The following is a 27,941-nucleotide window of genomic DNA, read 5'->3' as shown; positions in this document are numbered from 1 at the left end:
TTGACCTAGCTACTACCTCTTGGAGAGATGGATTACTAACATTAATGGAAAACCCTGTTCAGTTGATGTAGGAAACATCTACACTACAGCTTTACGATGGTATCCACAGTAGCATAGACACACCCTTATGCATGTGCATTACTTTACTCCCACGAGTTAGTCCTCTTGGCTTGAGTGGGGGCTAATCACAGGTGTAGAGTTTAACATGGAGATAAGTGTTTGCAAGGTCAGCGCCTGAAAGATAGACACAGAGAAGAAGGGATTCATAGGAAATCCAGAGGTGGGGATGATTTAGAGGTTTTTTTTTTCTTGTCCACAATAATTTTTTAAAAAACCTTACTTCTAATGGGCATAGTGGAATGAAAATATCTATGTACACATATATCTGTATGGGAAGGCAAATAAATATAGAGATTCAATTGTTACAAAAAGAACAGTGTGACTACGCTAGAAATATATTTTATTAATAAAATGACCCATTCCTCCCGCTCCTCTCCCCCTTTGCCCGGCTGTTCCATTCCTCACTGTGGCCTGGAGAGCAGATGATTTTGAAAAACCAAGGGCCAGATTCTGAACTCCAGGTAAGCTGGAGTAACTCCAGAATAACTCCCCTGACCTGTGGGGGATTACTGCAAATTTATTCTGGTGTACCTGAGACCAGAATCTGGTCTAAAGTATTTAATTCCTACCATTGTGGTGTCCTGCTGCTTTACTGAGGCTGCTGTCTGCCACACACAGCACTTTCTGTCATTCAGTAAGAGCAAGCACAGTGTGGGCTCTGAAGCTGGACTAGCAGCTTAATGTTAGTAAGGACAGCACGGCGATAAGGACTTGAAAACAATTTATTTTTAAAATCTTGTTTCCTCTTTCTCCCCCCAAGTCACAGGTAGGGGAAGTTGTATAGGATGTGTGAGGGCTCTGGAGGAACCAGCACAAGGTGTGAAGAGGATGGAGTGTGGAGTAGATCTGAGGATCTGAGAGGAAACAGCTGGAACGGTGAGGGGCAGGTTGGGGGATCTGATCAGAGGTTCCAGCTCAGGAAGGCAGCAGCAAAAAGACTGGGCAAAGAAAGTAATCAGTTATGAGGCTTAGGAGGGCAGGAGAAGCTGGCTAGGGATATGGTATCAAAGTCACTTTCCCACGCACCAAACAGGAAGTTCACATTCACTTTGGCTGAATTCAATGGGAAATGTGCAGGCTCAGCACCTCTGGCAGTAAGTCAATGTGATGTGCAGGGCCGGATTTACATCTTGTGTGCCCACAGGTACAGCATCTTCAGTGACTCCTTGGCTAGAGCTGACCTTCGTGTTTTCCATAAAAAATGAAACTTTGAACCCACGTTTAGGTTTTAGGCACCCCTGGAACGCTGGCACCCCTAGGCACCTGCCTACTGTGCCTAATTGGAAATCTGGCCGTGGTGATGTGGCAGAATGAGCACTGAGTTGGAAGCCGGGAACCCCCAAATTTGAATCCTGCTGCCACTGACTCACTGTTGGAGGCCTTGCAGAACAATCTGTTTCAGTTCACTGGGCATCTGTAAGATGAAGACCTAGTATTTACCCACTTAACCCCCAGGAGTGTTGTGAAGATTAATTGGTTTCAGTCTTACAGTGTGTTGAACATATGAAGTGCTATATAAATGCTAAGTATCTGAAAAATCAGCTTAGATGTCTCAAGATGAGTGCCTGATCTTGATTAAAACAAATGTTGGTGGGTGCACAGTTTGTGTTATGGTAAAGGCATGCTCAGGTACATTCTCTGCTTTGCTGTGATGTTGCTACAGGATCCAATGAGTATTTCTCCAAACTGCAGGGGATGTTTGAACAATTCAGTACTATTAAGCTATACAATATATTTTTAAAGGATCCATTTGGATTTGTACAAATAATGCCAAAGTTTTAACTCTGATTGTCCTGAGTCTTTTAAATACAATGTCATCACAACCCAAGTCACTCAGGGCTACCCTAGATCACTTTCTGTTCTGTTGTGACAAACATAAGGCCCAGGAAAAAATGGCAGGAGTGAGGAGCAGATGTCCCTTTTATCACACTGCCATCCATAGATTTTTTTACCCTTTGGAGGCAGAGTTTCATTTCAAAAGGCACCAAGTTCTACTCAGCACCATTTCGGAACAGACCCTGAAAACAGGGGCTCCATTCCCACTCGGAAGTGTAATGAAATGGGTAAATACATTCCTTGAGCAGTGAATGAGTCCAGAGACGGGTGCTGGAATTCTGAGCTAGCAATGGATTCTGCAGGAACTTTGGAACTGTGCACACTTGCATGTTTTTTATTGATGCAACATATTTCATGACAAAAATCTGTTGAATATTTACCCCCGTGGTCCCCAAAATTTTTACAGTCGTGCCCTCCCCATCTTTGTCCACCGCCTCCCACAGGAGCTGAGGCCAGGAATAGGCCCACAGCTTGGAGGGGGGGGGGAGCGGGGGCAGGGGAGCTAGGACAGAGGCAAATGGGCCAAGGCTGGGTCTGGGGCCGGAAATGGAGCCGCAGCTGGGGGCCAAGGGTGGGGACAGGGATGCAGCCAGACTGGGAGCAGAGCCATGGCCAGGAGGCTGCAGCTTGGGGTGGGGCTGGGGCTGTCAAGCCCAGGCCGGGAGTGGAGCCATGGCCAGGGGCTGGGGCTGATGCTGGGGCCAGGAGCCGAGCTTGGAGCAGAGCAGGGCTGGGTGGCACTCCTTCCTCACTCCCCGTGGGGGCTGGCCTCCCCCACTCCTGAATGTTCAAGGCACACCCCACAGTTTGGGGACCTCTGATTTATCCTTCCTGTGGAAATGATCCGTGAAGGGCAAAAGTATTTAAATATGTACTTAAAACCCTTGTGAAATTTCACTGAAAAAGCCTTACTGTGCATGAGCAATAGCCTCTTTTTAAAGGTTATTCTATTGGATGGTTTCCTTCTTCCTCTCACACTCCCACATCCCTCCCCACCAAAATGTATTATATCTTGGTCTGCTCAGTTTCCAGACATCAGTTTTTCATTGTTCACCATTGCACCAAATCACAGCTGTATCTGGTGAAGAACATCCCCTCCCTCCATTTCAAACTTCAACAATTGTTTTTATTGTGCTTTGGGGAGGGCAGGAAGGATTTGGGGCAGAAAAACATCTCTGTTAGAATGAGACCCTTTATGGCACGTTTTTGCCTGTGGTGAATTTTGCCGCCGAGTTATAAGCCCTTGAAATAAGAAGTTTAAAAAGGAAACGCTTAACTGGAGTTTTTTGAATGCATCGCATAAGACAGGGAAGAGAGCCATCTAGTGGCTTCTTAACATTCCTTCCTTCCTGTGTTTCCCCTTTTGGTAAAGATATTAGTTTCCTCTGTTCTTAAAGGAGTGCCTTTTTCCTGTGCCAGTTAGTCCTTTTTCAGATAACAAATGAGCATATTTACGCAAGTTCACAGATTTTTTAACCCACCTCGTCACTCTGCTTATTGTGAGAAACTCTGAATGTTCAACACTCCTCTCCATTTCTCAAAGGGCTTGTCTCAGTTACATTCACTTTTTTTGTTTTATTTTTGTAGCAATGGGAATAACCATAATATTGTCTTCTGGGTCTCTTTTGTTACTGGAAACAATTTGCAGTCAAGGCCTGAATAAGGTTATACCAGATCTACTGTTGCCTGGTGGAAATTTGTTGCTTTATTTATTTTTAACTCTAAGAAAATGCTTAGTGTTTTCTGTCCATAACCCATTATGACTTTGTATTGCATTCCATTTTTATTTCCTGCAACACTCCACTTGTCCTGGTCCTGGGCTTCTACTGAAAATAAGTGTGAAATTGATCATGGTTTTATGGCATGGATATGTGTGACAGTATATTGTAATAGAGGTTAGAGGGAGAATTTGAACTCAAGTTGCTATATGTGAAAGCCCAGAACTTTAACCAAATGGGCCATCTAACTTTTGGAGTGAAGTGGCTGAGAGTCTATCATAACTTTGCTCCTGTCTCTCCAGGCTCTCAGCTTTGACCTTTTGTTGAACCTCCTCTTTAGGCCTATATTCAACTATAATTTATAATTTGCAAGTTCTGCAGGCAAATAAGAACTCTGAAGTTCTGCTCTTTTGTATGTTTATGAGAAACCTCTTTATTGTCCATGGCCTTTCTGAAGAATCTTTTAAGTAGCTTTGTTCCTTTTTCAGGCTGCCCAATGAACTTTTGAAATAAAGGCTTGTTGTCATGTGTTGGAATTTGTGTGTTTAGGGAGACAGTTACAATTCTTGACTACAAAATCAGGGCCTCTTGTCAGTATCCATAACTGTAGATACACTCTGCCCTTGAAAAAATTATGTTAGCATGCAAGATAACTTGGCTTGCCGATGGATCATTCAAGAAGGCTGCCTTGGGATACGAGTCACAATCAAAAGGTAATTGTTTCTTTCCAAATGGAATCAATCAGTCCTGATCTTCTGCTGTTATATTTCAAGTTTCCTATGAGCTCTCACCATTTCCAATTGTGTTATCCCCTTTATTTGAATCTGTCCTTTTGCCAGGTGTCACTTTTAAACACTCCGTTCCCTTATTCCTTGGCATGCAGTAAGCTAAATTTTGTTATTATGTATGCTGGTGTAAATCTGCAGAAATTCAGTTGAAACAAATGGAATTACTCCAAATTTGCAGCCCTTGTCAATGGGATTAGAATTTGGTCTGGTGGATCAGTATGGTATTTTGATTTGATTCTGATATCACTTACGCTGGTTTTAACATTGGTGTGAGATCAGAATCAAGACCTATGGCTCTACACTATAGCTATAAGAGAAATGTGGTGGCTGGAGTGAAATGATCCCTGTATAGTTTAATTCTAGAAAGGGCTCTGAGGATTGTGAAGGGCCCTGTATAAGAAAACAAAACAAAAAGATAATTCTTTATCTAAGTTAGACTGCTCTTTTTCTTTAAAAATACTTTCCTAAATACTGAAAACTAAGTTCAAAAGTGTAGGCTTACTTTCAGTCAGGTTTAGGCTTAGCTATGGGTACACTGCTGTATTTATCTGTTGCAGAATCTTTCTTTGCTGCTTGTGTCAATAAACTGCTACTTCTGTTTGAAAAGAGTGAGGTGCCTGTGGATTTCAAAATAATTTCCCACAATGTTATGGTATTGGTATGTGTTTACTACCGAAAAGGGTATCTGCAGCAATTAAGTGTTTTACAGATGGATGTATAGTATTGTATATGCCAAAGCGAAGAAATATCTCTATAGTTTTAGCCCGAGTTTCTGAAGACAGTATAATGTGCCACTCCAAGTCTTTAAAGATTACAGTAAAAGATTTATGATCTATATCTTATAGCATGTGTGACTCATAATAAACGTCCTCCAAAGGTGTAGTGCCATGTCCAGCAGTGATTGCTCCAATAAATGGGTCTCCCTCTGCAATACAGTCCTTTGTAACCATATAACAGCTTTACTTTCTGTCTGGAAAGGCACAGTTTTGTCAAAATGTTTTATGCCACTACATCGCTCTCAACATTTCCAGAAAGCACGGCAGTTGTTGGTTTCATATTTACTCCCACGTTTTAATATGATACAGCATCATAGCTTTTCTCCTTTTTATTCCGAGCCTACTTAGAATCATAGAATGTCAGGGTTGGAAGGGACCTCAGGAGGTCATCTAGTCCAACCCCCTGCTCAAAGCAGGACCAGTCCCCAATGTTTGCCCCAGATCCCTAAATGGCCCCCTCAAGGATTGAACTCACAACCCTGGGTTTAGCAGGCCAATGCTCAAACCACTGAGCTATTCATTGTTGAGACTTAAAATAAATGAATACATAAATAAATAATAAAACCAGTAGCTTATTCTGGATATAAATGGGAAAATTTCATAAACGTTGCAATGCATCAAATTACAGAATTCTTATCACACTTATTTAGAGACCATCCCCTCCTTACTGTAGCCACATTTGGGAGGTTTTTGTACTTGTTTCAGTGGTCACAGCTATTATTTTTGGAACTGTCTCTCTTGCTTAGTCTTTCAATATAAGAACACTCGGGTTATCTGCAGAGCCATTTTTCTGGGTGTCATATAACTGTAGCTATAGATTCCAGTGAAGAACCCTGCTGTCTCAAGTGTGTGAGATCTATCGAGTGTCTACAATAGTTTTTGGGTGGTTTCTTTCAGAAGAGTTCAGGGGTCCTATGCCCGGCATAACATTACTGCCCATCTCTGCTGATGGCAGCTTTGGGTGGGAATGGCCTAAATAGGCCAGGAAAGGTAGTCTTGTGGTCGAAGCACAGGCTGGAGTGAAGAAATCTTGGTTCTTTTCCCAGTTCTGCCACACACTTCCTGTGTGACACCGAAGTACTATAGTTTCCCCAGGTGTAAAATCAGGGTGGTAATATATGCCCACATCACAGGGATATCAAGATGTTTTATTCATTACTGATTTTAAAGCACAATCAGTGCCTTGTATTAAAGACAAAGCATTCTGAATATTATTTATTATTATTTATGCAATATTGTTCAGTCGAATAGTAAATGTTTCTGTATGGCTGGGTAAGCGAGTGTGCACATGCACACTGTGTGCTAAGCTCAGTATGCAGTTGTCAGGTAAAATTTGCTTTGGTCACTTCTAGCCTCCTTTATTATTTCAATGTCTTATATTTTATGCCTTACAGATAAGCTCTGTGCAGATTTACAACTTCTGAAGAATGCTGCAGCCTCAGTTTGTACTAAAATGATGCATCCCCAGTACTTTGATCCTTGCATTCGCCCCCAAAGACATTTTGTATTTGCTTTACTATAACCCACCTTACTTCCTGAGGCATTACGTAGTTACCTTACCTTTATGGCTTTGTACCTTTTCTTCTAAAGGTTGAGTCGTAGTAGAGGCTTTTTGGGCAATTCTTAACTACTGAGGTAAATTTTTCTGGTCACAAGCTTTTAGTTGTTATAATGGTCAGATATGAAATTCCCTCTATTTACTGGTCTGTGATCCTTTTTAACAAATTTCCATGGTCCAAATCCTGAAGATTTTAACTCAGTCCTTCCTGTGGCAGAATGCTCACTGAAGACAATTGGCAATTCGTGGCTCCGTTGAAGTCCAATGGCAGAGCTCCCATTGACTTCAGTAGAACCAAGAGTTCATCTAATTGGAATTCTTCTTCAGAGGTGTCTGAGTAATACTGAATTAGAACATCAGGATTTGACCCTAGATGTTTAGTTTTCAGAGTAACAGCCGTGTTAGTCTGTATTCGCAAAAAGAAAAGGAGTACTTGTGGCACCTTAGAGACTAACCAATTTATTTGAGCATAAGATGAAGTGAGCTGTAGCTCATGAAAGCTTATGCTCAAATAAATTGGTTAGTCTCTAAGGTGCCACAAGTACTCCTTTTCTTTTAGATGTTTAGTGTAGTTATAAGGTGTATTTTTAAGTATTCTGTAAATCTACTACATGTGTATATTACAATTAGGGATGCTAGTGTGCTACAGATTTCAATCTAAACTGAAGTGAAAATCTAATTTGTGTAACCTGGTTTATTCTTAAATGTCTGAGCTCTGTCTATTTTAATGTATTTGCAAAGTGCCTTGGGGAACCATTGCAAAGAAGTGACTCTAAAAGAGTGGTACAGTAGATTGATAAGATTATTGCAAGTGTTAATCATATGCTTCAGAATTGTGGGATTTCCCCTTGCATGGCTATTTTTGATGTCTAGACTTGTTTTTAGGTTATTTTGGACAACACAAAATAAAGACTATGAGTGTAACACATTGTGTTAATTACTAGGATTAACATATAAAAAATGAAATCTAAATAGAAAAGAATAAAAGACAAAGATATTTTAAAAATATGTTCTTATTATTCCTGTTAGTTACATAGTATGTTCTCAGGTTTTTCTTAATTTTGTAAACCCTGAGGAAAAGATTGGTTAAAACTTATTTCTGTGCTGAAATGTCCCCAACCATCTGGGCTCTGAGGACAACCTGCGCGTAAATTGATCTCCACTTATTTTTTTTCCTTTATCATTCGCCGTTAATGTAAACTATACATTTATGGAGGCTGTGACAAGTTTATTGAAAGTTTTGTACATTTCTGTTTTGAAATGTGTTAATTTTTGTCCTGGCTAAAATTTGGACATTTCTTAAAACTTTTATTAATATGGTCAGGACAGACTGGTGTCACGTTGGTGATACATGTGGGTCTGGTGCAATACAAAGGAGGAAGAAGAGATCTCATGTTTGAAGTAGGGGCCCATAGTTTGCTGGTGTGAAATGGCAGAGCTCTGTTAACTTCACTGGAGCTATGCCACTAACCACTAGCGGAGAATATAGCTCAGTGATTACAGTATATGTTTCACTGGTTTTTTCTTCATTGCTGTTAAGTATTTCTTCTGACAATTCTGTCCTCTTTGTAATGTGTTCAGCTGTATTTCTCTTTCCACAAATCCCTGAGATCCTTGTGAATTTTACCACTGCTACAAGCTTTGCTTGGTATCATAGTTCTTTCACAATCATGAACTGTACTGCATAACATTGTACAAGTTGTACTACACAACCTTGTATAGAATCTTGTGGTGCAGTGAACCCCTGCTGATGTATCTTCTAGTGCAGGGGTGGCCAACCTGAGCCTGAGAAGGAGCCAGAATTTACCAATGTACATTGCCAAAAAGCCACAGTAATAAGTCAGCAGGCCCCCATCAGCTCCCCACCACCCACTTCCAGCACCTCCCGCCCACTGGAAGCCCCACCGATCAGCGCCTCCCTCTTCCTCCCTGCACCTCCTGATCAGCTATTTTGTGGCATGCAGGAGGCTTGGGGGGGAGGGGGAAGAGGAGGAGGAGGAGCAAGGGCACGGCAAGCTCAGAGGAGGGGGTGGGAAGGGGTGGAGTGAGGGCAGGGCCCATGGCAGAGCCAGGGGTTGAGCAGTGAGCACCCCCCGGCACATTGGAAAGTTGGCGCCTGTAGCTCTGGAGTCGGTGCCTGTACAAGGAGCCTCATATTAATGTCTGAAGAGCCGTGTGTGGCCATAGGTTGGCCACCCCTGTTCTAGTGTTTATTTCAGAAAATACAACTATAGGTAAGCCCAAGAAAGTGTTAACTGTTTTTTATCTCTCATTATATGCTCTGATATTACAATATTTTCATTGTTGTTTCAGTTAGGATTAATTTTACCCATATGTGTGGTACAAGATTGATCTGATGCAGAAGGGGCTACACTTCTTGCACAAGTAGATAGATTTTGATCATTAGCTCTTATTCACTAGTCTGCATCTCAGCTGTTCTGTTTTGAATTGATTGGCATTTCAGCTATACATATTTATACTTTATAAAATGGTGACTGTGGTTAGGCAGAACTTACATGCAATTACAAAGTAAATACACTACAGTTATGGTTTTGATAACTTATTCATATTATCAAGTTATCAAAACCATAACTGTAATGTATTTACACTAGAATTGCATGTAAGTACTGCCTAACCACAGTCACCATTCTATAAGTATTAATATATATAATTAAAATGCCAGACGTTTGTGTGTGTGTGGTATTTGTCATGTACTGTATCATAAAACTCATTGAATTAATTAGCAATACAGTAAGAACAACTGACTAAAAAGAAAGATATTTGAAAAGAAACAGATAAGGAAATCTCCCTCAGACACACACACACGAGAGAGAGAAAGGCTATGAAATATGTCTTAAAGGTAATTTTCTGTACCTAGAATATCTTCTCATTCTAGTCATGTTACTTTGTGGAATACATGCCTCCAAGGCGAGCATTGCAGTTATTTATAACTTACTTTAACGAACAGTAGATTCATGTTCTAAATCCACAGAAATGACCTCAAGTATGACTGATGCGCTCCCTTGTCACATTTGTGAAAAGTATCTAGTTTGGACTAACAATGCAGACAAGAAATCAATCACGCTGTTCTATGTAATTTCAGAATCTCTATGTAGACACCACTAAGAAACCGTGCTCAGACCAAGCTACTGCTGTTTCAGAATTACAAGTTAGTTGTCAGAATGATTTAGTGCACTGGGAGAATGAGGACGACGTGACTGGGACAGCAACATTACTGGACACCAGTGTGATTAAAGGTCAGTTAAGCTTTATGATTTGAGTTATTAATATAACAGCACTGAACCTCAGCCCTGATAAATGCTTGACGTGCGGAAGTATTTTGCATGATTCAGTTGGAACCTGTGGATCAGTCAAAGGAGACAAAATGTGAACCTCTCTTTTCTTCCTGAATAAATGCCATAAGGCAAACTCTCAGCAGCAGCATGGTATTAAACTCAGTTTGACACTGCAGCATGAATATTCAGTGGTTCTCAGGAGCAGGCCTGCGTGGAGAAGATGCTGCATTCATTTACAGTCAATCTTTTTAAAAGACTGATGATTCAGCCCTTGTCAAGGTTCCTCCCCCACTCTGAACTCTAGGGTACAGATGTGGGGACCTGCATGAAAAACCTCCTAAGCTTATCTTTACCAGCTTAGGTCAAAACTTCCCCAAGGTACAAAATATTCCACCCGTCGTCCTTGGATTGGCCGCTACCACCACCAAACTAATACTGGTTACTGGGAAAAAGCTGTTTGGACGCGTCTTTCCCCCCAAAATACTTCCCAAAACCTTGCACCCCACTTCCTGGACAAGGTTTGGTAAAAAGCCTCACCAATTTGCCTAGGTGACTACAGACCCAGACCCTTGGATCTTAAGAACAATGAACAATCCTCCCAACACTTGCACCCCCCCCTTTCCTGGGAAATGTTGGATAAAAAGCCTCACCAGTTTGCATAGGTGACCACAGACCCAAACCCTTGGATCTGAGAACAATGAAAAAGCATTCAGTTTTCTTACAAGAAGACTTTTAATAAAAATAGAAGTAAATAGAAATAAAGAAATCCCCCCTGTAAAATCAGGATGGTAGATACCTTACAGGGTAATTAGATTCAAAAACATAGAGAACCCCTCTAGGCAAAACCTTAAGTTACAAAAAAGATACACAGACAGAAATAGTTATTCTGTTCAGCACAGTTCTTTTCTCAGCCATTTAAAGAAATCATAATCTAACACGTACCTACCTAGATTACTTACTAAAAAGTTCTAAGACTCCATTCCTGGTCTATCCCCGGCAAAGACAGACTATAGACAGACACACAGACCCTTTGTTTCTCTCCCTCCTCCCAGCTTTTGAAAGTATCTTGTCTCCTCATTGGTCATTTTGGTCAGGTGCCAGCGAGGTTACTTTAGCTTCTTAACCCTTTACAGGTGAGAGGAGCTTTCCCCTGGCCAGGAGGGATTTCAAAGGGGTTTACCCTTCTCTTTATATTTATGACAGCCCTGTTGGCAAAGCTGAATGAGTGAGTTGTGTAAAAATATTAAGATGTCTCAAGTCAGATTTTTATATTTCTAAGAAAAAATTGAACTGAGAAAATTAATTGGCTTTTATTTATTTATACTTTTTATGTACTGTGTGTTAGGATTTCCTATATATTTTCTCCATCTGTTTTGGTGTTCTATTTTTTTTCTTTCAGAGCATGTTAAAGCTGAAAAGCTACATGACATGGGGCCTGATCCAAAACCTATGACATCAATGGAATAACTGCCATTGATTTCAATAGGGTTTGGATCAGGCTCATGGCCCATCTTAATGGTCCACCCATCATATCTATCCGATAATGGGACTTCCACATGTAGTGTGTGCAGGACTGGGCCCTGGATGTCTATCTGCATGCAATCAGTTGAGTGGTTTCTGCTAGTAATATAAAAACATCACATAAAGATTTTCTTTATTGCCTTGTCATTGAATGTGTGTGACTCCCAACTGTGAAATTCAGGACATTACTTTGAAAACCTTGCATATTGCAACTCCTCCAAAAATAACATAGTGTTCATAAAAAGGGATTCATTATTAATGCTCTGAAAGTAATTTGTTTGAGGGAAGAATTTCAAAGGCACAAGGGGCACCTAACTCCTGTTGAAAGATAATAGGAGTTTGTCACCTAGCTCCCATTTGTGCTGTCACAGTCCAGGGCAGCTACACCTCTTTCCCCCTGAAGGTCCAGCAACGGCACTTTCTCTAGGCTTCCAGCTCCTCAGCCATCACCTCTCTTGGATGGAGACCCACGTCTCTCTCCTTCCTGATTGGGGTATTTCCAGGCTGCACAGTTCCCTGTCTACACTGCGAATTCCTCAGCAAAATCAGACTGCCTAAGCAGGCCTACTTTGTCTTCTCAGAGGCTATAAACAGTACAATTGCCCATAGGTATAAGTTACCACACAGCTTTCTCAACAAGCACATTTATTCTTAAGGGAAAAGCACTACAGAGAAAATATATTGAAAACAATAAAAGAACATACACACATGCTAATAACCTTACCAGAGATCCTCCCACATTCCAGCAAGAGCTCTGGCTGGTGAACAGTCCTCCTTCAAACCCTGGCGAGGGTTTTTCTGTGGTTACCAGTCTGTAACCGTTTTGGCTCAGAACAAGCACTTAAGAATCGATGAATTGCTCCTTTATGCTGTTTGGTCCTGGGAGCAGGTAATTCATAGACAAAGGTCCCCTCCCAGGGCAAAGCTTCAAAAGATCATATATGGGGGAGAGGGGTGAGGCGGCATTTGCATTCCCCACCTCCCATGTATGTCCTAGGAAACCTACTCAACTAACAGTTAATTCTTATCTTTGCCCATTGATTAAAAGAGTCCTTTGAAGCTCATAACACATCCCCAGGTTTAGATTAGTCATGTCTTCTAGACAAGATACATAGAAACATTTGCATTTTAATACAATGAGCTCCTAAAATACTTAACCTTGATTTTGATATGGTTTAACTTAATTCAATAAGGTTTATCCAGGATATTGCAGGAAATTGACATACCTGTCACATGTGCCTTTGAAAATCTCCCCCACATTGGTATTTTTTGTCGAGTGAATGTGTTTGGTGGCTGCAAAAGAGGAAGGTTCCAGATTGTCAGGTCTGGAAAATTAAGTCCTCTGTTTAGTCCCCACAACAGATATAATTAGTAATGAGCAATCTTATTCCGAAGGGACCACTTTCAGGGCTTTAGAGTCTGACCCTGAAAACCATTACTCGTGCTAGCAGTCACATTGAAGTCAGACTACCCACATGTGTAAGGACTATCACGGGGAGTCTATACATAGTAAAGGGGCTCCTGTACTGTGGCAGGTCAGGCTGTTATAACTTATCCTGAGGACTGGCCAGGACCTAGATGGCCTTGGGATTTGGAGATCACAAAAATGGTTCGAAGCTGACTTAGCACTCCTTTAGGCATAACAATAACCAATGGGTGGAACCTGATGCCAGACAAATTCAAATTAGAGTAAGGCAACATTTTTAATGTTGAGGGTGATTAACCATTGGAACAAACTATCGGGGGAAGTGATGGATTCTCCATCTTTTGATGCCTTCCGATCAAGGCTGGATGCCTTTCTTAAAGATATGTTTTAGCCAAACTCAAGTAATTGGGCTCAATACAGGAGTAAATGGATTAAATTTCATGGCCTGTGTTATACATGAGGTCAGACTAGATGATCTGATGGTTCTTTCTGGCCTTACATTGACTGAATCTTTATCAGTCCTGTGTCGAAAACAGCTTGACTAGACCAGAGAATCTAATTCAGGATAATGGAACAGTTAGAAAATATGTCTAAGACCAATAACATGCACATGTTCCTGTGGGTTCTGAGTACGAGAAACTATATTGCAAGGTCTTTCTCTCTTGCCTTGACAAATGCAGTCAGACCTGCTCAAATCCATTCAGAATATTGTTGCAAAGATCATTTTCCTCGCCCATCACACTGACCCCGTCACCACTCTCTTTGATTTCCCTCTACTGGCTCCCCCTTCTCTATGGCATCAAACATAAGCTGCTTGTATTATGCTCAAGGCCCTTCGCCTTCAGTACCTGCCTTACCTATCATCTCTCATTTGCTATCACGTTGCTGATTCCCACCTCTGATAGGCCCATGATGTTAGCCTCCACTGCCTACTTGTTAAACAAGCACCTTTGTGCTTTCTCCCATTCTGCCCCTCATGCTTGGGAGGAGCTCCTGTAAACATCTGCAAAGCTACCTCATTATCCACCCTCAAAAATTGCCTTTGCCGTGATGCCTACAAAACTCTGAATAACAGTTAGGCTGCTGGTGTACTGAGATCTCTGCCTCTCATGCTGACTAATATCAACTGATTGTACTTCCCATCTATGTGTTGCTTCTTGTCTTGTTCTTACGTGGTAAACTCCTTGGTGTGGGGGCCATCTTTTTGTTCTGTGTTCGTACAGCGCCTAGGACAATAGGGCTCAATGGTAATGCAAATACTAATGATGTAGGGATTTCATGATGGTCTGGGCAAGGATTTTATTGATCGTTTTAGCAAAGCATAACAGAAGTTGCAAGTCATACATTTTAAAAAAATCACCTTTATTGAACACCCCATGGTACAAAATGAAAACCAGGGCAAAATTTGCAAAAATTCATTCTAGTGCCTCGTAATAGGCATGTCCATGCAAACTCTCACAAAGCTCTTGTTACTGTTCCCAATGTTTTTCTAACCCTGCCAGTGTGCCTTTCCTATTTTGAGTCACTGGATTGGGTCCCAGGAGTGGCCCCCTCTTTCATTTGTTTGATAACCTCTTGCATAACTTGGCATTCCAGTGAGTGCTGTTAAGATGGGACTTGAGCTCCTCTAGGGTGACCAGACAGCAAGTGTGAAAAATTGGGACGGTGGTGGGGGCTAATAGGAGCCCATATAAGAAAAAGATCCAAAAATCGGAACTGTCCCTATAAAATCGGGACATCTGGTCACCCTAATCTCCTCTCCCCAGTGGGCAAGGAAGTCCAGGACCTCAGCATGGGACCATGTGAAAGCAAGGTGCATGGCTGCTATGACTGGTGTGTGGTAGTGTGGTATATGACACCAGGTGTGTATACTTTCCACAAGCTGGAATCGCAAAGAGACACATCTGGCTGCATGACAGCATTTAAAGGAGGAGGTGATGTCTTATCAAGATGTCCCTGAAGCTGTAGCGGGCACACAGGTAAACAGACAGGTTGATCCAGCTGTAGGGCAGAGCAGCGTGGGATGGCAATGGGAGAACTGCCAGAGGTGGACCATTGTGAATTGAAATGGGAATTTGACCACACCTACTGTGTTCTGGAAAAATTCATCCTGCATGCCAGCAAACTCATTTCCAAGGAGGGTTCATTAAAGCAGGGAATGAGAAATAAAATCCTTTGTCTCTGAACACAAGGCAGTTTTCCCCCGAAACACTCAAATTAACTCAAAACAATGTGCAAATGTAGTCAAATCTTATGTAACTGGAGCAAAACATACATCTGATATGGAGCATATCACCCTCTAAATGAGACATAGCTGAAGGGCACATCCCTAGGAAATACCAAGGTAAGAATGCAGTTTCCCAGCTAGAGTGATTCGTCACTTCAGACAATGAGACACAACCATATGTGGAATAAATTTGTATTATGGAGGCTATGTGCCACATATGGCAGATAATCTGAATTTACTATGGCAACATTTTTTAAGAAGATAACAAGTTCTTTTTGTCTTCAGGCCTTTTACTAACAGTCAGATCTAGATCTATCTGCACCCGGTCTGTGAGTGATCATACTATATTAACAGTTTGTTTACGTTTGGGGGTTACTGGTGTACTATGGACAGGGGTGAATAACAGATCACCTCGTGTATGCACAAATTTTGATCTGACACTAATATATACAATCCAAAAGAAGGATTCCTAAAAGAGAAGGAAGGATGCTCTCGTGGCTATGGCACTGAAATGGGAATCAGGAGACCTGGGATTAATTCTTGGGTCTGCCACAGATTTCCTAGGTAATCTTGTGCAAATCACTTAATCTCTCTGAGGGAAAATATGTAAAGTGTGGGTAATAATGCTTCCTTTCTCTCACACTTTTGTGTGCCTTGTCTGTTTAGATAGTCCCTGCCCTGAAAAGTAAGCAATCTCTCACTGTGTCTGTAGAGTGCTTACCACAATGGGTCCTTGGTCTCGGCTGGGGCCTCTAGATGCTACTGTAATACAAATAGAATAATAGAAATGGAGGGGTGAAAAGACCAAGAGAGGTCCTGAAGTCCAGTTCTCTGTGCTGAGGCAGGACCAAGTAAACCTAGACCATCCCTGACAGGGGTTTGTGTAACGTTTGCTTAAACCTCCAGTGATGGGGATTCCTCAGCCTCCTTTGGAAGCCTATTCCAGAGCTTAACGATCCTTGTAGTTAGTAAGATTTTTCTAAAATCAAACCTAATTCTCCCTTGCTGCAGATTAAGCTCATTATTATTTGTCCTACCTTCAATGGACATGGAGAACAACTGATCATCATCTTCTTTGTAACTGCCTTTAACATATTTGAAGATGGTTATCAGGTCCTGCCTCAGTTGTCTTTTCTCAAGACTAAACTGTCCATTTTTTTAACCGTTCCTGCTAGGTCAAGTTTTCTAAATCTTGTATTGTTTTTGTTGCTCTCCTCTGGATTGTCTCTAATTTGTCTGCATCTTTCTTAATATGTGGCACCCAGAATTGGACACAGTATGATAGACACCGACTCCAGGGGTGCTCCAGAAAAATATGTCTAAGACCACATATGTCTAACATAATAATAACATAATCTAAAATATGTCAAACATGCACATGTTCCTTGTGGGTTCTGAGTGGGAGAAACTGTCTTGCTTGACTAATTTTTAAACTTCTACTGGTGATTTCAATCCACTCCTACAAACAGCTAAACTGTTTCATATTCTAATAAGGGCATGAAATCTGTGCTGTCAGAGAAGCCCATCATGAGCAGAATTCTTGCTTTGTTTCCACAGTCTATGGCTCATAGAATATTTCCTTTTTTTAAAAAAGGTCCATATGATTCCTGATGTATCAAAGAATATATAGATCTGAAGAAAAATGTGAATTTATATCTTTGGGTTTTAAGGCCTCCGTTTTGTTTCCTTGTAAACTTCATGTTAATAAAGATGGGATTTTTAAAAAATTATTATTTCAGTGAAGCTACAGCTTTTTACTTCCGCACCATTTGCTTCTAAAATGAACTTGGTACTGAAGGTTGAGGTATTTTGTTCTCTTATACATGAGTTTCACTGAGTTTGAACTCACTAGAAATACCAGCAATATTTACAATAAAAAAAATTTTAGTCAGAAAATATCCATCTGAATTTCTTTGTTTACCCTTAAAATTAATCCTTTAAATGGATTTTCTAAAAAGTTACCTAATCTTCTTGCTAGTAGTTTAGAATTCTAGAATTGTTACATTCCTTCTTCAGAAACTTCTGTTTGTTGATGATTCGATACCTTGACCACATCCTCTGCTCTTGCATTTGACTAAGACAAGAGTAGAAGATCAAAACTGACATTAAGCCCTGAAGCCCTCCTTGCTCCTGTGATCCATTTTTTTTCTATTTCTAAATCTTTCTTCCTTTTTTGTTATAATTACAACTTTTTTCTTGTGTGTGGGGCTTGATCTCAATATTTATTATTGTATGATGCATCTTGAAATGATAAATAAAGGACCAAGGAAAGAAATCATAGAATCATAGGACTGGAAGGTACCTCAAAAGGTCATCTAGTCCAGTCCCCTGCACTCATGGCAGGACTAAGTATTATCTAGACCATCCCTGACAGGTGTTTGTCTAACCTGCTCTTAAATATCTCCAATGATGGAGATTCCACAACCTGCCCGGGCAATTTATTTCAATTTTTAACCACTCTGACAGAAGTTTTTCCTAATGTCGACCCTAAATGTCCTTTGCTGAAATTTAAGCCCATTGCTTCTTGTCCTGTCCTCAGAGGTTAAGAAAAATAATTTTTCTCCGTCCTCCTTGTAACAATCTTGACAAGTATCTGCATTAATGCACTGGTCAGATTTAGTCTACAGTGCACCTGACTAATCTCTCATGACCAAATACTGACCCTCTGTATTGCAGGAATAACCTGTTCTGTACTTCTACACATTTTCATTAATTATTATATATTTATTATGTCTTAGAGTAGCAGCCAGAAGCCCCAGTCAGGGGATTGGGAGTAGAGCTGGTGGGAATTTTTTGGCAAAACAGTTTTTTGTCTGCAAGTACTGATCCATCAAAACCAAAATGTTCATTGGGATAAGTTTCTCAGGTCCAGGGTAGATTTTGCTCCTCAAAGTGAGAGAATCAAAATTTAGTCCCTGTTGCAATGAATATTCAAATTGTTTATTCTAAGTGAAACAACACTAACAGGAGCAACTAAGTAAAACCCACCCTAGAATAGCCAAGTGGTTCGGCCACTCCCTTGTGATATGGGAGTCCTGGGTTCAAGTCCCTGCTCCAAATCAGGCAGAGTAGGGGGTTTGAACCTGCGGCTTTCACAGCAGGATTGAGTGCCCTGACCACCAGGCTGGGGTGGGTCTTTCTGTTTCTCTTTCATTTTAAAAGGTCTCAGCCTTGTCCTGAAGCAAAAATGGGAAACAATTCAAAATGCTGAAAATTTTCATGAAATGGGATAGCTGTTTCCTGCCCAGCTGTACCTGGGAGTGGTTACAGGGAAGGAGATTTTTAGTTTGCTGACGACTTCATTTCAGAGTTGTCTGGGGCTACATGGCCTCTTTAAAGATCTCCATGGCTGAGTGTACCTCTGATGAGGTGGGCAGACTCTGCACAGGTACAATACTTCCCCTCAGTGCTCAATTTGTAATGAAAGAGGTGCCAGGGCTCAAACAATTTTTTTCTCTTCATAACTGATGCAGCAAGCCCAGAGGTGCCGAGGCTATGAACGCCCAAGCCTAGAGGTGCCAGTGGTCAGCCCTGGCACAAATTAAGCCCTGCTTCCTCTACTGTGCCCCAAAGGCTTTGGGGAAACAAGGCCACAGATTCTGCCCGTTGGGTAGCAGGTGGGGTCAGATTGTTATGCACTGTCCTCAAGAATCCTCATATGCTCTGTGGCAGGAGCCAAGTTGGGCCCCCTTTTCACTGTCTTCGTTGAAGACAATAGCACTGATTTCAACAGGACCAGGATCAGACCAGTGGTGCTGCTGCATCCCCTGGCTTGAAGTAGTAATAACAAACACCAAATACCTGGTTTCCATGGTTTCCATCATCAGCACCCCCACAATAAAAATGTTCCAGCGCCCCTGGATCAGACTCTAAATCACATAAGCACAAGACATTTTTAACAATGTAACTGTTACTAGCAGTGACAGAACAATTTAAACCTTGAAATATCTGTTTCTTACCGGTCAGAAATGTTGATATATTAAAGAATGGATGGAAGATTTATTGTACCAAAAAGAAACAATGGTACAGCAAACAGAAATTCACGACAGAAAGATTTAGATATAATTAATAAGGTAGAATTACTGAAAGTGAAGTAACAGAAAGAGACACAACCAGGGTATAGTAGCTACTCAAATTAAAAAAGAGAAACAGCGAACGTATTCAGCAGCTAAACCTTTCAGCAAAACATACAATTTAAAATTCAACTTTTATTACTAATGTTTTATTTGATTCCAGCCCATTGTAAACATTAATCTTTCATGTATTTAACCTATATAATAGCCGCTGTATGTTTTAACATGTCAAAAATGCTATTTTAAAAGATACTGGGTATCCTCTGCTGGTGTCTATTGTGGTGGCTTCACTGAACCAGTGAAGCTCTCTTGATTTATATCAGCGGAGGATATGGCCCATTGTTGTGAAATGTGATTTGTATAGGGCCAGATTCTGATATACCTTAGTCATTGATCTCCATGGAGCACCTCAATGATCAAGGTAGCTGTGAGCATGAGTAAGAGTACCAGAATCTGGCTCACAGTAAATAAAACACAACATGGCATAAATACACACCTGAGTTTGCTCACAACACTTGCTCTTCAGCTTTGTATGTAACATCTAGCGAGGTGTGCTCTCATAAATAAATACGCACTCGTGTCTCATTTAGATCACAACAGGGATTGAATTATCGAGTGATCATTTACAGCTATATTGTTCTGTTCGGCATAAGGCCAAAGATGGAGTGCTCTCAGTGTGCCTGGATGCAAAGTGATGAAACATAACTCTAGCTCTGGAGTGTCATCTTGCAATTACACAATTGTATTACAAAGTATTATTTTTAGGGCCAGCCTGATGAGGCTGCCAGCTGTGCAGTGGGCATCCTCAAAGGGAGCCGAGTTTGGGATTTGACTATGCTGGCTTTCACGGCTGGGCTGGAAGGAGATTTGAGCGCTGTGGATATAGGAACCTCATGTTGCTCTCTAGACTTCCACGGCCTGTCTTATGGAGGAGGTCAGACTAGATGATCATAATGGTCTCTTCTGGCCTTAAAAGCTATCAAGAAGCCAGTAACACCAGTAAGGGGAGCTGGGGTAAGGCCCCCCCCCGCAGGTTTTTGAACTCGTTCTAAATTCCATAGGCTGTAGCATCAAGGGGGCCATCACTCAACTACTTTTAAGCAGTGGTCCTGTACTAAATCAGCGTGGCTACTGCTGGAGTGTCATTCCAGTTGTGTGGTTGCAATCTTCCTGGAATTTGACCCAGCCACCCCTTGGTACAGACAGAAGGGTGGCCGAACCAAATTTCAGCCCATGCCGTTGTGACCTGGCACCCAGGGTAGCAACGCCACTCAAATTTGGCCCAACCTTGCCTCTGTTCAGATGGAAGGATGGCTGTGCCAAATGGTATTATAACCAGGGGCACGTGGAGTCTGTTCTTGTATGGTGGAGAGTGCAGGGGAGTCTGCCGAGAAGGTGACTTCTGGTGGCACTGTCTGATGAACTGTGTGGGTAAGAGAGAGGGAAGACTCCCTGGCCAGGGGAGACCCAGGATCTATGTGGGAGGAAGGAGTGGGGAATGAACAGGGACCAGACTGGAGTCCCTGCTGGGGGAAGGTGGGAGCTGGAAGTTGCCCCCTCCCCCAAAGAAATATCTAAATTGGTGCCGCTGGAAGGATCAGAGAAGGACTTCAGAAGAAATTAAATCCAGCCTACCTCTCTGCAAAGAGAGTGTCCATAGCCATTAACAAGTGGGTTAGGGTGGAGAGTTTCAGAGCTTTGTGTTTTGGGGAGCATGCCCTTCAACCCTTAGGAAAGGAATGTAATTAAAAAATTCATATAGCTGTTATGTAAATTTAGTGTTGAGGTTAATAGATTTCCAAGCAAGGAGTTAAGTTGCATTGATTTTACTGCTTGGGATTCTCTTGAGATTATTCGTTTTCTCTGTCTCATTTTCTAATACTTAATTGAAGTGTAAATACATATATTTCAAAAGATGTACCACTCCAGTTTGGGATTAAAGGATACTTCCAATGAAGTCTTACTGACATTAATCCCTTGGGATGTGTTTTGGGTTAGTGCCATTAATTTCCTTTCTCACTGACGTGTCTGACTTAGATATTATGATTTTGTTTATAAGCATGCATTTTGGGGAGAGAAAAAACAGAGCAATATCAATTCTGAGCTCTTCGGTGGTTTAATTCCATATTAACAAGTCCAGTGAGCACAAACAATATTTCTCTGTCTGACCCCCAAGGATTACTTTATTCCTTGCAGTGCTTGTTTCATTCTTTAGCTTATTTTCACCGATAAGAGATGCCCCCAGTTGAAAATGAATTACAAATGTAGAAATGTATATGAAGAAAATGATGGCTGCATCACTTCTGTGTCTGAACTCTGCATTCAGTTACTGGCTTCTCTGCTCCCCAGGCTGCCAAGGTCTGGAAACACTGCTAGTTTGTTCAGTCCCAGAGAGAGGCAGGTGGAATTGTTTTTCACGTTGCTCAATCGTGACTGATTAAGGAATATTGATGGGAGCTAAGGGAGTCCTGTTTATTTCTCCTTGAGTAGAAGTAGGGTGGACTCAAGGGTAGATTGGGGGGATCTTTGTCTGAGTCCCATTTAGGAACCTGTTGAATGTGAATAGCTGCAGAATGGCATTGGAATATGTGACTGAACGACAGACAGAAGTGTTTCATGATAAGTCTGGAAGCTGAGGAGCAATATCTGCCTCATGGGATTGCTGTTTGCTGAGTTTTGCACAACCTCTGTGAGAGCAAGAGAGAGCGCCTCATTGATGAGGCCAGAGGTAGACAGGCTTTCTGGACACTGCCAACCGCTAGAGGGACACAGGGTCAGGGATACATTGTGCTCCTAGATTGACGTCAGAGTATCAATGTGAAAAATGCATAAAACTTTGTGTAGGGTTTACATGATGCTTTGGGTAATTATTTTATGTTAATCTGTGTGGCAATTATGTTGTATCAAAGTCTTGCTGGTGCTTTCTTCATAACATCTCCAAGAAACAGTTTTTCTTATCAATCCACCCAGCTAAAACTTTAATTTAAGATGTTATCATCTCGCATCTTCATGACTGCAACGTCCATCTCTCAGGCCTTGACAAATGCAGTCAGACCCTATTCAGATCCATTCAGAATGTTGCTGCAAAGATCATTTTTCTCGACCGTCTCACTGACCCTGTCACCCCCCTCTTTGATTTCTCTCCACTGGCTCACCCCCCCCCCCCGTCGCTATGGCACCAAACATAAGCTGCTTGTCTTATGCTGAAGGCCCTTCACCTTCAGTACCGGCCCTGCCTATCATCTCTCATTTGCTATCATGTTGCTGATTCCCACCTCTGATAGGCCCATAATGCTAGCCTCTACTGCCCACTTGTAAAACAAGCACCTTTGTGCTTTCTCCCATTCTTCCCCTCATGCTTGGGAGGAACTCCTGTAAACATCTGCAAAGCTATCTCATTATTCACCTTCAATAATTGCCTTTGCCATGATGCCTAAAAAGCTCTGAACAACAGTTAGGCTGCAGGTGTGCTGCGATCTCTGCCTATCATGCTAACTAATATCAACTGATTGTACTTCCCTTCGGTCTGTATCTATGTGTTGTTTCTTGTCTCGTACTTAGATTGTAAACTCCTTGGTGCGGGGGCCATCTTTTTGTTCTGTGTTTGTACAGCACCTAGCACAATGGGGCTCAACGGTAATGCAAATACTAGTGATGCTGTATGTAGGGATTTCATGATGGTCTGGGCAAGGATTTTATGAATTGATTTAATAAAGAATAACAGAAGTTGCAAGTCATGCATTTAAAAAAAATCACCTTTATTGAACACCCCATGATGCAAAATGAAACCAGGGCAAAATTTGCAAAAATTCATTCCAGCGCCTTATAATAGGCATAGTTCATGCAAGCTCTCACAGAACTCTTGTTACTGTCCCTGACATCTTTCTAACCCTGCCAGTGTGCCTTTCCTATTTTGAGTCACTGGATCGGGTCCCAGGAATGGCCCCTTCTTTCATTGCTTGATAACCTCTTGTGTAACTTGGCATTCTGGTGAGTGCTGTTAAGACGGGACTGGATCTCCTCTCCCCAGTGGGCAAGGAAGTCCAGGACCTCAGCATGAGACCATGTGAAAGCGTGGGGTATGGCTGCTATGACTGGTGAGGTATGTGGCCCCAGGTGTGTGTACTTTCCACAAGCTGGAATCGCAAAGAGACACATCTGGCTGCATGACAGCATTTAAAGGAGGAGGTGATGTCTTATCAAGATGTCCCTGAAGCTGTAGCGGGCACACAGGTAAACAGACAGGCTGATCCAGCTGTAGGGCAGAGCAGCGTGGGATGGCAATGGGAGAACTGCCAGAGGTGGACCATTGTGAACTGAAATGGGAATTTGACCACACCAACTGTGTTCTGGAAAAACTCATCCTGCATGCCAGCAAACTCATTTCCAAGGAGGGTTCATTAAAGCAGGGAATGAAAAATAAAATCCTCTGTCTCTGAACACAAGGCAGTTTTCCCCCGAAACACTCAAATTAACTCAAAACAACATGCAAATGTAGTCAAGTCTTACGTAACTGGAGCAAAACATACATCTGATATGGAGCATATCACCCTCTAAATGAGACATAGCTGAAGGGCACATCCCTAGGAAATACCAAGGTAAGAATGCAGTTTCCCAGCTAGAGTGATTCGTCACTTCCATGAGACACAACCATATGTGGAATAAATTTGTATTATGGAGGCTATGTGCCACACATGGCAGATAATCTGAATTTACTATGGCAACATTTTTTAAGAAGATAACAAGTTCTTTTTGTCTTCAGGCCTTTTACTAACAGTCAGATCTAGATCTATCTGCACCCGGTCTGTGAGTGATCATACTATATTAACAGTTTGTTTACATTTGGGGGTTACTGGTGTACTATGGACAGGGGTGAATAACAGATCACCTCGTGTATGCACAAATTTTGATCTGACACTAATATATACAATCCAAAAGAAGGATTCCTAAAAGAGAAGGAAGGATGCTCTCATGGCTATGGCACTGAAATGGGAATCAGGAGACCTGGGATTAATTCTTGGGTCTGCCACAGATTTCCTAGGTAATCTTGTGCAAATCACTTAATCTCTCTGTGGGAAAATATGTAAAGTGTGGGTAATAATGTTTCCTTTCTCTCACACCTATTCCAGAGATTAACCATCCTTCAAGTTAGTAAGATTTTCCTAAAATCAAACCTAATTCTCCCTTGCTGCAGATTAAGCTCATTATTATTTGTCCTACCTTCAATGGACATGGAGAACAACTGATCATCATCTTCTTTGTAACTGCCTTTAACATATTTGAAGATGGTTATCAGGTCCTGCCTCAGTTGTCTTTTCTCAAGACTAAACTGCCCATTTTTTTAACCGTTCCTGCTAGGTCAGGTTTTCTAAATCTTGCATAGTTTTTTTTTTCTCTCATCTGGATTCATAGAATCATAAAATATTAGATGTGGAAGAGACCTCAGGAGGTCATCAAGTCCAACCCCCTGTGCAAAGCAGGATCAACCCCAACTAAATCATCCCAGCCAGGGCTTTGTCAAGCCTGACCTTAAAAACTTCTAAGGATGGAGATTCCACCATCTCCCTAGGTAACCTACTCCAGTGCTTCACCACCCTCCTAGTGAAATAATGTTTCCTAATATCCAGCCTAGACCTCCCACACTGCAACTTGAGACCATTACTCCTTGTTCTGTCATCTGCCATCACTGAGAACAGCAGAGCTCCATCCTCTTTGGAACCCCTCTTCAAGTAGTTGAAGGTTGCTATCAAATCCCCCTGACTCTTCTCTTCTGCAGAATAATCAAGCCCAGTTCCCTCAGCCTCTCCTCATAAGTCATGTGCCCCGGCCCCCTCATCATTTTTGTTGCCCTCTGCTGGACTCTCTCCAATTTGTCCACATCCTTTCTGTAGTGTGGGGCCCAAAACTGGACACAATACTCCAGATGTGGGCTCACTAGTGCCAAATAGAAGGGAATAGAAGGGAAGCCTGATCTGCTGGCAAGGCTCCTACTAATGCAGCCCAATATGCCGTTAGCCTTCTTGGCAACAAGGGCACGCTGCTGACTCATATCCAGCTTCTCATCCACTGTAATCCCCAAGTCCTTTTCTACAGAACTGCCACTTAGCCAGTCGGTCCCCAGCCTGTAGCAGTGCATGGGATTCTTCCGTCCTAAGTGCAGGACTCTGCACTTATCCTTGTTGAACCTTATCAGATTTCTTTTGGCCCAATCCTCCAACTTGCCTAGGTCACTCTGGACTTTATACCTACCCTCCAGCGTATCTACCTTTCCCCCGCAGCTTAGTGCCATCTACGAACTTGTTGAGGGTGCAATCTATCCCATCGTCCAGATCATTAATAAGGATGTCATTAATAAAGATGTTCATCCAATCCATACTTTTTTTAACTTGCTGTGACGAATACTGTGGGAGACCATATGAAAAGCTTTGCTAAAGTCAAGATATATCACATCCACCACTTTCCCCATATCCACAGAGCCAGTTACCTCTCTTTGTCTGTATTTTTCTTAGAGTGTGGCACCCAGAACTGGACACAGTATGATAGGCATCAACTCCATGGGTGCTCCACGGCTGGAGCACCCACCGCAAAAATTAGCGGGTGCTTAGCACCTTCTGGCAGCCAAGCTCCCCTCCTCCCCCCAGCTTCTCACGCCTGCTAGCGGCCCCACCGATCAACTCCTTCCCCTCCCCCCGAGTATCTCCTACATGCCACGGACAGGGCATGCTCGTGGGAGGGGGAGGGAAGAGGCGGGGCGGAGGTGGGAGCCTGGGGGAAGGGGTGGACTGAGGGCAGGCCTGGGGTGGAGGGGGAGGAGTCGAGCATCCCCTGGGTAGAGAGGAAGTCAGTGTCTATGCACAGTACTCCAGCTGAGGCCTCATCTGTGCCAAGCAGACTGAGGCAATTTATGTCCCATCTTACATACGTTCCTGTTAATAAACTCCAGAATGATAGTAGCCTTATTCGCAGCTGCATCACATTGTTGAGATCTTTTTCAGTAGTGCTCCCACTTAGACAGTGATTTTGTAGTTGTGCATTTGATTTTTCCTTCCTCGGGGTAGTACTTTGCACTTGTCTTTATTGAATTGCATCTTGTTGATTTTAGACCAATTCTCTAATTTGTCAAGGTCCTTTTGAATTCTAATCCTGTCCTCCAAAGTGCTAGTGACCCCTCCCATCTTGGTGTCATCCACAAACTTTATGAGCATACCCTCCATTATCCAAGTCATTAGTGAAAATACTGAATGGCGCCAGACCTCACTAGATAGACCCTCACCTCCGTGTTTTACAGTGAACCATTGATGATAACCCTTTGAGTACGGTCTTTCAACCCGTTGTGCACCCACCCTTATAGAAATTTCATCTAGATTGCATTTCATTAGTCTGCTTATAAAAATGTCCGGCGGGACTGTGTCAAAATCCTTACTAAAATCATGGTATATCACATCTACTGCTCCCCGCATCCACGAGGCCAGTAACCCTGTCAAAGAAGGAAATTAGATTGGTTTGGTATGATCTGTTCTTGACATGAAGAAGGAAGGAGAAGAGAAAAGAGGTGTAAAAGCAGTGAAAAAATGGTTAAAAACAAGGAGATAATTCTGAAGAATGGGGATCATATAAATACAGTGATCAACAGACTCCCGTGTCACCTCCTTACAGATATTTTATGTTTTCTTTCTTTGTTATTTAGGTCCAATAAACAATATGCTTCTGACGTATGGAACAGAAAAGGAACTGGAGGAGAAGCACACCTATGAATATGTGGATGAAAACGTAATTGAAAACATAAGGAAAAAATTCCAAGAAAGCACAGTTCATCATAAAACGTATCCCCTGAAGAAGAAGAGGGAAGGTGGGTGTGTCATTCGATCACTTACGAATGTTAACAAATGCGTGCCACTGTTTTCAGATCTAATGGCAGTCTTCACTCTTCGTGAATTTGGGAATTGTCTGTGAAAGTGTCCAAGTCTCTACAGTAGCCTTTTCTGAGGAACAGGGGCAGAGCAGCGGAGACACCAATAGTACAATTTATGACTCACTGTCATTGTTTAGAAGGACACCTTGTTAAATAGACACTGAATCATTCGAGCTGAGTGAAATTTTTTGCACAATAGTTTATTCACCAAAAAATGCAGTTTCATTCGACCAAAAAGTATTTGCAAATTTGACACAGATGCGCTGAATAGTTTTGGACAAAAAATATTTGTCCAGTGGTGGTGCTGCTGCCCCGCCTCCTTTAGAAGAGGATGCCCTGGGATGTAGGGCAGTCTGGAGGTGGGTGTCTGCACTGCAACAAGGGATATAATTTGCAGCTTGTGTAGATGTACCCACACTAGCTTTTAATTTAGGAAGCTTGCTAAAAATAATAGCAAGTATGTGGCAGCCATGAGCTAGCAATGCACGTATATACCGGGGGAGGGGGAACAGGGGCAGGCGGCCTTGTACAGCCTGCACTGAAGCCTATGCCGCCACATCCTCGCTGATCTTTATAGCAAGCTAGTTAGGGTTCAGCTATGTCTGCACAAGCTACAAATTGCAGCCCTGCCTCAGTGCAGATGTGGCCATAACCCTCTCCAGTTGAAACTGTCCCACTTTGTATGAAGTA

The 27,941-nt window shown here is 42.1% G+C and overlaps 1 protein-coding gene across 1 annotated transcript in view; it reads left to right on the top strand.

Annotated features, from left to right (window-relative positions):
• The window catches only part of THEMIS (thymocyte selection associated), a 109,898-nt gene that overhangs the window by 75,197 nt on the left and 6,760 nt on the right, over positions 1 to 27,941 (top strand). The window contains exons 5-6 of the mRNA XM_077811737.1: positions 9,900 to 10,053; positions 27,027 to 27,188. Of these exons, the coding sequence (XP_077667863.1) occupies positions 9,900 to 10,053; positions 27,027 to 27,188 (316 nt within the window). The remainder of the gene's footprint in view (positions 1 to 9,899; positions 10,054 to 27,026; positions 27,189 to 27,941) is intronic.

The sequence above is a fragment of the Eretmochelys imbricata genome, chromosome 3, assembly GCF_965152235.1.
Source record: "Eretmochelys imbricata isolate rEreImb1 chromosome 3, rEreImb1.hap1, whole genome shotgun sequence".
In the NCBI taxonomy this organism is placed as follows: Eukaryota; Metazoa; Chordata; order Testudines; family Cheloniidae; genus Eretmochelys; species Eretmochelys imbricata.
Note: the sequence above shows the minus strand (reverse complement) of the source record. Positions and strands in the feature narration are given on the sequence as shown.